Raw genomic sequence first — 11,542 nt, forward strand, 5'->3', positions numbered from 1 at the left:
TGACTCTTTTGTCCCCTGCCATTGTTATGCACCTTGCAGCTGTGTGAGGCCAGGCACTGAGTGTGGGCTAAATGTGAGGGGGACGTTTAGGGTAAGCCCAAAAACCTGCTGCGCAGCTGCGCCCCACGCCGTAGCCTCATCTCACACCGTCGGGCCTGGTGCTGTGGCTGAGTCTGGGGGCTCCTGCAGCCTGTTCCCACTGTACATTACACTCTTGTCAGCCAGCTCTCTCATATTCACACTTTACTCTCTCTCTATCTTTGTCTCCTTTCTCTCTCTTCTTTGATTCTTTCTTTCTGTGGAGCTGTTTGTCACTGCCTCATTCTCTCCGTGTAGTCTATGCATGGTGTTGGGACTGGGCTGTGCATGGCTTACGGACCACCAACGTCGTCACTTCTGAATTCCATCCTAATGACCCTGCTCTTGACCCACCCCAAGTTCACCAAACCACTCCCCTAAGAGTCATTTGGCAGCTTCTCACCATATGAGTGGGCCCAGGTAATCTCCACCCTCTTTGAGCCGGGCCAGCTGTGGGGTGACTCTGAAATACCGCCGCTCCACTTGCTGTCCGTGTCCATCTCATTCTTACACAGGGGAGGTCATCTCAATCAGAACCCAGGCCATACGGTAGCTCCTCAGAGAACCGCAGATTTGCACGGTTCCCTCGCTTTACACCCATCCCATTGTCTCTGTCAAAGCATTATGGTTATTGTGGTGGCTATCCATTGAATGTCAACTGTGATGATTCTGAAACATGTCAATTGAATACTCAATGATTTATTAATAACCTTTAAATGATAGTTAAATCTACTTTTTGAGAAGGAGAGGACAAACCTAGAGCATTCTCCTGAAATGAAATGAGTCCTTTCATCAATAGTTTAGTATGACAGAATCCCTGTGTAGAATGTTAGGGAACAACCCCTCTTTCCAACCTCCTCCTTTCAAAGAATCACATTAAACCAACCCGCGCTGGCTTTTCCTCAAATGTTGGACCAAAAACTTAATTTGCTTTCCCTTCTTCTCTCCTTTGTCTTTCTCCATCATCCTCACCATCATATTCGTCCTCCACCTGACCATAATCTGTTTGTCCTGCTTGTATTCATCACATGTCTCACCTTCACTGCCATTCCTTGCCACCCATCAGCAGATCTCTTCAGTTTGGAAATCCCCTCCATCAATGTCAATCTGGACAGCCTGCTCGACGAGTTCAGGGTGGGGGCGCCGTGCCGGAGCTCCCTGGCCGTGGCTGACTCTCCGGAGGGGGAACGCGTGATTGAGGAGGAGTCACAGAGCACCACGCTGTAACCCCAGAGCCCAGCCAGTGGCTGACTAGCCCTGCCGAGCTCCCCCACCTTCAGCTGAGGTCCTTTGAGCAACCAGGCCTCCATCAACCTCACCTACCCCACCCTCACCACTGGAGCTGGACCCCCAACCCAACACAAACACATATGCCTGCTCTAACCTTTACATTTATCAGTAACTAATCAGAATATCACCTCCTCTTCTCACTGATAAGTAGACATGGTATGTGATTACATCTTCACAAGCTGTGCCATAGCAAAGACAAGCAATGGAAGACTATAAGAATGTTGCAGAATTTATTGTGTTGTGAAGAATGTGCCACGTTACATGTTTAGGTTTTTCTCTGTTCGACTCTGTTGTTTCTGCCTTATTGGAGCCTGCAGATAATTTGCAATACAATGGACACAGAGGGGATTTTGTTGACTCCAAAGGAACATAATATTTCTATGTGCTGGAAGCATGAGATCAAAACGTCAAAGGGTAGTATTTGCTCATATTCTTTAGTGTCTGAGTTGGTAGGCAGGTTTCATTTCTTGTAAATGAATTGAAGACACAAAGCATGCAACTTTATTTAAGTCCAGTTTTACAATGTTGAGGCCTTGGCTTTCTTGCTCTCGTCCTCTCACGCTCTCTCTCTCTCTCTCACTCTCTCATTTTCTCTCTATATATGTATCAGTCTCTCTGACAAACACATGCCTATATACACACCACTGCTTTGGCATAGACAGTATCATGACAATATTTCTAATTAAGTGTCTAAACGTGCACAGATCAAATCAAGCACATTATGAAAATATTCAGAGTTGTTTGTAATACACTAATAATCTGTGAAACAAGAAATCATAGTAAATGTTTTGCCTCACTGTCCTAATACTTGATAGGACATGTCAGTGGTACGTATGTACTCTTCACACTTCCGATGCCAGCTGTAAAACAGATTGGTTCTGCTGTAAAGAGAGGTGAAACCATTAAGACGTATTTTGTGCCTCCCATTCTGACTTCGTTATCAGGACAAGTGTAATGACAGGTTCCTCTTCTGTGTAAATACAAAGATTGTACATACTGATCTGTAGATATGTGTTAATGAGAGGACAAATGTAAAGGCAAATATGAATTATATATTCATATGTGTTACATGCCATATTTATCTTGTATAGAGATAATGTTCTATGGAAATGGAGTATTATTTTGTCCCTGAATACTTGGCGCCAGATTCACACAGAGTAAGTGAGCTCTTGCACTTTTGTAAGCCATGAACACTAACTATAAAAACATAAATGCAGATATGTCAAAGGCCTAAGTGGAGTCTAGCCCTAAAATCTGAACTGCAAAATTTACATAACCTTTGTTCTCCAAATTGGTGTTCATTTGGATTCTTGCATTTACTGACCTTGCATTTGGATACAGTGCAGTTCCATAAAGACACAAATAATGGTGAACAGCATTACACAAAAGAATAGCTTTACTGAACTATAACAAGACAAGAACTGATTGTATACTTTATAATAAATGGCAGGGAGACCTGCAGCCCTCCCTGGTACTTGGGTCATCCTAAGGCACATCAGAACAGAAAACAATAAGAAATACATTCGTCATTTGTAGCCATATATTTGGTCATTTTGTCGGTCACCAAAGCTGTTCCCTTGCCTTTATTCTCCTCTATCTGGTCGGCTACTGCCACCTTACGGGGCCTTTGTTTTCTTATATGGACTTCCCTTTTAAAGGTATCTTTTACACATCAGGGCTCATTTTCAGACTGACATTATCAAAACAAGCAGGCTCTGTTTTACCATGATTCACCATAGTCTTGCTGCCTTCTCCCTGAAACACTCCAGTCTGAAGCTTTAGCCAAAAGAAGGCTGGACAGTAGGTTAGAAGTGCCATCTGTTTGGTCAGTAGACTCACAAACCAACAGATGCTGTAGTATGTCATGTCTGAATTGCTTGAAAGCAGGTGGAACACAAATAGGGCCAGAGAAAGTGCAATTACAGTACATTCTATTGTTAACCTCACAGAGAAGTGGCCATAAGAGCCATGCATTTTAAACTTACCAAGAGCCTGACTCTGAAGCAATCCCAAATGTCATGGCTTTCATTATTGTTTTCTTTGAATAAGCATTAATGTACTTCAGGGACAAGAGGACTTCTTTGCTGAAATATATGGTATGACTCAGTGTGCATTCTCAATTACTTCTAATATGATGGTTATTGGTGACTGAGTACTCTTTTAATAGCTGTAGTGATTATACAATGATAATTGCAAGTGCCCTCACAATAGATATTTATGTCCTGAAGCCAGTGGCGAGTTTTGTGTATATTTGAGGGTTTTTACATTTTTTTGTGATGGTTTCTTCAGTGTTTTATGAAGAGGCAGGTGTGCATTCAAAAATTGAGTGTTGATTGAATGTAATTGTACTTTTACAATGACCTGCAACAAGGTAAAGGCTTTGTCAATACCTTATAGCAGCTGCAATAGACGCATGGTTTGTTATTTTATTTAGGTGACTCTTTGCGTTTAATCTGATGCTTTTGCCAGTCATTTTGAAAGCTTGTGTAAATGTTGGGGGATTGAGGGAGGGGATTTTGATGTGAATGCACTCGTCTGTATGTTGTAATCATACAGTCCATAGCAATCCATTCCTGAGGCCATATCATTTTTCTCTGACCTTTTTTTTCATGCAGCTGCTATAATTGTTGGGATCAAATCCACCAAGGACCACAGGGAATACAGACATTTTTACACAATTGAACCACAAATTATTTCATTTATCTGCATTCCTTCTTTATTAAGGAAAATAGCTTATTTGTGAATTCAGGTGCTGCTGTGCAAGGTTAGGTTCACCACATTCATGTGTCACAGGTCCTTAGTTCAGTTATATTGTACTTCAATGAATTAAATAAAAAAAAAATGACACAAGAGACAAGAGCCAGACATGCATAACATATATAACCATCATATGTTTGTACCCCCGAAAGCTTTCGGTTGACATTGCAGAAAATGGATGTAACAATGCAATGCATGCACTTAGTCTCTTCAGATAATTCATGATTCCTGTTTCTTTGATTTCTTTTAAGACTCTTAAATGTTATCAGTAAACTGGGGAGAGGGTGAAAAATAGCAAGTGTGTGAACAGCTGGTTAAAGAAGTGTCATGGATTTATGTATAAGTGCACAGTGTCCATTGATGTACAGCCTCTCCCCTGCATTCACAACTTCTGTACAAACTTTGCCTGTATGTCACTCCCCTCCCTCCCCCTCCTATCCCCTCAGCTTAGCATATCAGTGGAACAACACAGTCTGTACTGTGAAGCCTACCGCAATCCTGATCAGAATGTCAGATATAGATATCTATATTAAACTCTACATTTTTAATATTTCTGGTCTGACTGTTTTTTTTTTTTATTATTAAAATATAGATGCTGTTTTTTCAAAGATTATATGTTGCTTATAAAGGGCATTTGTAAATGTTACTGAGATCTCAAATAAAAAGCAATATACCATAGAAAGAGTCCATGGCAAGCCATGAAGGAAAAGAAATGTAATTTTCTAACCTGTGTGACAAGAAGTGCTTGAAGGACAAGGGTGTGTCTTAAAAGAAGGCATGCAAGCAGTACCAAGGCACACTTACACCTTCTCAGAATCCCTACATTTGAAAAAAGATGAAACTTTATCCAATAAACATCTCCCCTTGCAAAGTAACAACCTGCCTGCCAGGCTTGTCTTCTTTTGCTCACCTTGCTCCTTTTTCATATTAATAATTTAGTAGCAGAGGAGCTCAAGGTACAACTCAGCACAACTCAGTGGTTTTTCATCAGCTTGGGATCAGCAGTTCTTTGGTGACAAAGCAGCCCATTGTGACCTGTGTTAGGTATACCAGGAGTTACAAAATAATTACAAAATAAGCTGGTGAAATGAAATGTGGTGGTAGTTCACATCCGCTCTGATCTCTGTATTTCTTGAAGCGTGTCAGAAAATAATCCAATGTCAATAATTGATAAACAGATACTTGATTAAAGATTGTGCAGTAATCATCCGTTGACCTCTCATAGCATACATGCCATCATAAGAGAATAAAGTAAGGTCTCCAAAACGCAATGATCCTTATGCCAGAAAAACCCAAGGCAGTGTTGCGGCTATCAAAGCCAGTAAAGTGAAAATTATTAAAAGAAACAGCAGGCAGTGTGACGTTGTGCACAGTGTACAGCCATCATAAGTGCTGTTCTCACGAATCACCGTACTTGGCCCAACATCAATAATGTCTTCCTCAGCCAAAGGGCGTCCCAGATCGCTTATGATGAACACCTGCGAGGAGTCTTTAGGATACACCAGCCTCTGGCGGCTCATTCTGGACGAAATCCACCTCAAGCAGCGTCCCAGCCGCCGACACCGTCCGCCGCTGGATCTCGGAGCAGATGTGGAGCGCCCAGAGAACCTCAGCGGCACCTCCAACATCTTCGCGTGTTTTTCCTTCTTTCCGCCGAGTCCCTGCAGTCTGGTAACGAATGTGACATGTCTGCACACGGGACAGATGATGGTGTCTCTGGTGATAACTCCGTCCCTGTTTGATCCCACAAAAGTCCCGACCAGACAGTCATGGCAAAACGCGTGTCCGCAGCTCAGCGTGCGAGCCGCGTCTGCGAACCCCTCATAGCAGACTGGACACTCCGCGTTGTACGCTTCCTCATCCATCATCACACACACAGAGACACACACAAATGTTTACAGTCAGATCCGCATGCTCTCTTCACGTCTCCACAGGAGGAACACTAACTTAGCTGGAAGTAGTTGCTCTTCGACAGATGTTGCGTAAATGCGCCATTAATGACTCACTAGCATGTGGGCAAAATGTTGTCGAACTGGAAGGGCTGCAGAACCGAGAAAGACAATCTGCCGGTATCGATGTCATTTTTGCGTGTAGCCAATGAAAAGTTTGCTGTACGGATTTTAACCTCAGCTGTGGGACTGTTCTCAGAATCAACACATCAGGCATGCTATAAATGATTATAATAATAAACTTCATTTATAGATCACTTGTCACATGCGTTGTAGCTCAAGGGGCTGTACAGTACAATCAAGCTGGGTAATTAATTGGAGTGAGGGATGAGGAAATATGCTAAAAAGAATCACCACGTGATCTGGACAGTGATAAGTGCGGTAAGTGTGACGTGCTCTATTATAGAGCTCTATAAGTAGAAGCACTATTTACCACCAATCAGTCATACAATAACAATAAGGAAATAAAATAGCATACTTTCATGACCACTAAAATGCTAAAAAAAAAAAATAATAATAATAATAACATGCTAGTAATACACTGGAAATTCAGTTTCTCTTATAAAACCAGATCTACCGCCTGCAGTAGACTAAAGTTAGTTTCATATTCAGACATTTCAGGGATTTCCGGTCAATAACGCACGAACCACACGCCAAATTATTGTAACACTACATGATATGGATTTGTCATCAAAGGAAGAATAAACTACAATCGTTTAATCAAGACGACGAAGTCCTGATTCAAAATGAGCTGAATATTTTCTCCGAATATAGGCAACTCCGAGGTCCTTTCTCGAAATACTGTATATTCGGGGTATGTTGTCCTGCGCTGATGCGTTAGGGACCGTCACAAAAGTGCGGCAAAAAAGAAAAGTGTGAAAAGAGTGTTTGACAAAAGTAACTATTGCTCAACTTTAATTAAATTTTCATTCCGGAAACAATTTGACACATTTTGTTTATTCAGAACAGTATGTTTATTATTGTGCAATTGTTGATTGTAACTATTTTTACTTCCTGTTTTCAGACATTTTCAATGTTTCTATATTGCTATAGTTATAATATAAAAAAAATAAATAGAAATAGAAATATTTACCTTGGTCAGAGCAACATGCACAATCTTTCAAGCATTATTATATTAACCACCATAAATTATAGTACTGTATTAATCAGAATGAGCACCTTTATGGAAAGCTTACTTAAAGCTTTTAAAATATAAATTAAGCTTTTATTTAAAAAGAATAAAATTAAACAAATCTAACAAATAAATTAATTAATATACAAATGCAAATTATTTTTAATATTATTATTTTCATCAACTGTTATAGACAAACTGTACAAATAATATACCACTAACTTAATAGAAAAAATGCACTGCAGTTCAATAATTTAGCTGTATATAAATTACATTAGTATTTATATAAATTACTGTATATAAATTGCTTTCCAGTAATTACAAACAATAACTACATTCAAACATCAGAATGAAGAAAAAAATGTGATCTCTGTGACTTGAACTGTGGCATGGTTGCTTGTACCAGATGGGCTGGTTTGAGCATTTCAGAAACTGATGATCTGCTGGGATTTTCATACACAACAGTCTCTAGAGTTTACACAGAATGGTAATTAGTTTACCATAAACTAATTACCAACTTTAATATAAAGTTGGTAAATAGTTTATTATTCATTACAATGATTCGCTTAAGGACACTTAACGTAAAACAAAACGTCATTTGTAGACGGTCCCTTGGCCCTCCTCGCGATAAAGAATTTCCATAGAAATCAGTGGCTATGTTTAAACGCACATCAGTAGTCTGATTATAATCGGAATTTGGCAACATTCTAATTAGTATTGAATCATGTAAACGCTGCAAGCCGATTGCCCGATTCAGGTTAAGACAATATTCTGATTCCTCATATTCCGATTCCCATGCCTGGAATATGCCTGTTTTAATCGGAAATTTGTTGCATGCAAACACCTTATTCAAAATCCACTGAAAGGAGATAGATCCGTATGCTCACTCCGCAAGGAATTATGGGTGCTAACAGGTGCTTAGTTGTAGGCTAGTTATTTAGGAATGGTAACTCAGGCATACTTACAACAGCCATGTATACAGGAATATTCCGATGCCTGTACACATATAAACATGGTATTCGGAATATGGCTGTAACCTGAATAAAGAGCTTAAACAGAACCTGATGTGCATGTAAATGTAGCCAATGTATTCTGGGGGTTTTAAATAACGACACTGTTGTGAAGTCAAGTTTACCGCCGTGATCTCCTGAGCAAATGCATTCCCGCTGGTTAATCCTGTTTATTAAACAAAGTAAGGGAAGCGTTGGGTAGAGCTATGGGTCTAATCAGAGTGCAGTTACTGCGCACAACGTCTTATTTGACACGTGTTTAATTAACCGCACCGCACGTGCGTTATGTTGAGCACACGGTTCTAACCTGAAATCCAACCCCTAGCTACACTCTGCAACCAAGTAGTACAATAAAAGTTAAAATAAAAGAGTGAAGAAAACATCGTAAGAAGATAATAAGTATACAAATATAGAATTACACACACACACACACACATACATATATATATATATATACAATAAAATAAAGGAAAATAAAATAATACAAAGGAAGATGTTTTAATTTAAACACTTAATAAATGGAAGCATATTGAACTTTTTGCTAATAGCAATGCTACTATTGTTTTGCTAGTAGTTTAAAAAAAAAAAACACTCTTACTCTAAGAGTTCCCTAGTTCCCTAGTTCCCCTGGTCGGTTTCAGTAAACAGAGGTAAAACTTCCCTAAGCTAGCTTTACTGTTTGCTGTTGTTGTTGTTGTTGTTGTTTTCTTTTTCGCACTTCTCAGCTGTTACGCTCTAAAACACACGATGGCGCAGGAGACCTGAACTGCACCTGCTCCGGTGATGACAGTGTAGTCAGACAACAGCAACTAGCAATTCAAAACATGAAAAATAAATGCATGGTAAGGTTGACAGAATACATTTGATTTTAAACCATACCCTTCTTGCAACAGGCCTCAAGATGTCATTTAAGTTGTATACATCACGTCAGATAAGGCAATGTAATTGTGCTGTATAATAGTCTTAAGATCCATATCATGAGAAGCTATGAAAATTAATGCACAATCGTTAGATTTGCTGTGCATTCAATCACTGTTAAATAACAGGTAAAGAAAAGATTGTGAAATTTTACATCTGTGCTTTGGAATTGCACAGACCTACTATTTTAATTGAGCACAAGCAAGGTGAAAAGGGTTTGCACTGCCATAGCAGCAGTATTTAATATTAAAATGTTCTTACTGACTGAAATAAATGAATGACTGAAATAAATGAAAATGTAAAATAAACTTGAACAGTATTTTTAATTGTTATGCTTACAAAAACATCTCATAGATAAAAAAAAAAAAGATAGGCTGACTGAAGTTTTCATGGTGTGTAATTCTTAAAGTGTGATTTTTGCAGACCTACATATTATCCAAGTAGAATACCTGAATGTATGCCCAATATGAATATTTATTTATTTATTTATTTGGTCATTCTTTTGTCTTCAGCAACCATTTTATTGTGGTCAGAGTTGCAGTGGATCCGGGGCCCACACAGACAAGAACATGCAAAACGCTCAGGGGAGAACTGGGGATCCTGGAGCTGTCAGTGCTACCCACTGAGCCACCATGCCGCCATTTGTTTGTTTGTTTGCTTTTTTATTTATGACATATGAAAACAATAAAGTCTGTACAGAAAAACCTCCCATTTATAAGTTTAAATCATCTATCAGGACCCCCTCAAAACATTTTGCCCAAGAGTTTCACATTTAAAACAAATCATGTGTTGCCTACCTTATGCCCATGGACTTAAAAGATAGACAGCACACTAGTCACGTGGTCACATTCTTTCATGGACAGCCTGCCACCATTACCAAAACAGTAATCATATGCACTTGCAAAGTTCTTGATAGCACCAGATCTCAATGACGACATGCATTATACACACTATAACTGTTAAAAAGAGCTCTTCAGCAGCTTTCAAATGACACCAGCCCCATGCCTTTGTGATTTATGGTTCCAAGAATGAGACTGTGGAAGGCTGGCATTTTAGCTGACTTTGGAGCTCTATTTCTAAATAAAAATGAAACCTCAGGTGTTGCCATGGAGCTCATTATTTTTCAATCGATCATTTTCAAAGTCCTCAGTTCACAGACCTATTAAATCAAATTTTGGGAGAAACAGCCCACGGGAGTCCAAGAGCCTGGCCCCCTTGGCCAACCTTGGGGCTTTCTCCTGGGTATGCCCTCTTCACTCACCCTCATTGTAAATAAATGCCAGTGGACTGGTACTCAGCAGTAGATATCACTACTAGTGCTAGTCTGAAGCTGTTATACTGTAACATATATAGTCACATATAGCCAAAAAAAGAAATTATCACTGCTGGGTCTCTCTCTGCACAATGTCTTTGAAATTTAACAACTTGAAGGTTCAACAGCTTCCTAGCTCAGAGTGATCTCAGGAGATGATGAGCAAACCTATGTTGCAACCATTTAATCATTCCTACCCATATGACAGTGGGTAGCAGACATTTAACACCAGATCAGTTAGTTGAACTGTAAAATCACCAAGGGTCAGAGAAGAGTGACAAAAAGTACAGGGCCATTGCACTATGAATGGAAGAGCTTTAGTATTCAAACATCACGCCCCAGTGTGTGGGAGAGAAAGGCAGGTGATAATACCTTACATTGTACCGAATTATTATTATTATTATTATTATTATTATTATTATTATTATTATAGCAATATTTACATTTATAGTATATGAGTTATCATGGAAAAATTGACTGATGTAATAAATTTTCAAATAAAATCACATATAATATTTTATTAATGTATGTGGTTAGAAACTAATACTATGGGCAGTATCGAATTTCAACCAAAGACACCAGTTTAACAACAGAACAAGCTACTTTGCAGTGAACTGTGTGAGTTAACATTGTCTTGGGTGTTTGTTTCTGTTAATAGATATTTTTTTACCTTCATAGGTGTGTGGTTATGATGCAGCACACACTTTCTCCAGCTTGCTAGAAAGGGCTTTGCAAGTGTTCTTATATGTCTGATGAAGGTCACGACTGCCATTCATCTCTAGGAGCTTTTGTAAACACTGACTGTAAAGTACCACAATTACGACTGTACTGAATGAACCGGAAACGCAGGAACCGTGGTGAATATAATGCGGAAGTGTTTGTGCAAGGAGCCCATTGTATAATAGACAACTGCGCAAGTGTGTCCAATCTTTTAACTATATGCTTATGTCATATGTTGTTCTCCACCAGACACCAATTCTCATTCTTTATGAAAACATTTTACAAAAAATAGGCAACAGACAGTGTGCTATGAAAAATGCTTAATGCGTATTTAAAAAAAAATCCATTTGTCTCAGTTTGCATTTGTATGCACCAT

The 11,542-nt window shown here is 39.2% G+C and overlaps 2 protein-coding genes across 16 annotated transcripts in view; one reads left to right on the forward strand and one right to left on the reverse strand.

Annotated features, from left to right (window-relative positions):
* arhgap44a (Rho GTPase activating protein 44a) overlaps window positions 1-4,675 on the forward strand; it is a 43,258-nt gene extending 38,583 nt beyond the window's left edge. For 7 of the 15 annotated variants that reach the window (XM_026916437.3, XM_026916438.3, XM_026916441.3 and 4 more), the window contains one exon: window positions 1,145-4,675. In XM_026916437.3, coding sequence (XP_026772238.1) covers window positions 1,145-1,305 — 161 coding nt within the window. In that variant the 3' untranslated portion in view covers window positions 1,306-4,675. Of the gene's footprint in view, window positions 1-39 lie in introns of all 15 variants that reach the window. The other 8 variants (XM_026916452.3, XM_026916439.3, XM_026916440.3 and 5 more) reach the window with 4 other exon arrangements.
* A 38-nt stretch (window positions 4,676-4,713) lies between these two features.
* On the reverse strand, window positions 4,714-7,289 carry LOC113528102 (RING finger protein 222). The gene has a single exon (XM_026916453.3). The coding sequence runs from the start codon at window positions 5,991-5,993 to the stop codon at window positions 5,403-5,405; it is 591 nt and encodes a 196-aa protein (XP_026772254.3). The 5' UTR covers window positions 5,994-7,289; the 3' UTR covers window positions 4,714-5,402.
* Between the last annotated feature and the right edge of the window lie 4,253 nt (window positions 7,290-11,542).

Source organism: Pangasianodon hypophthalmus, chromosome 13, assembly GCF_027358585.1.
Source record: "Pangasianodon hypophthalmus isolate fPanHyp1 chromosome 13, fPanHyp1.pri, whole genome shotgun sequence".
Taxonomy (NCBI): domain Eukaryota; kingdom Metazoa; phylum Chordata; class Actinopteri; order Siluriformes; family Pangasiidae; genus Pangasianodon; species Pangasianodon hypophthalmus.

Coding starts and splice junctions, on each gene's coding strand:
- LOC113528102 (XM_026916453.3), bottom strand. CDS start 5,993: ATGATGGATGAGGAAGCGTACAACGCGGAGTGTCCAGTCTGCTATGAG.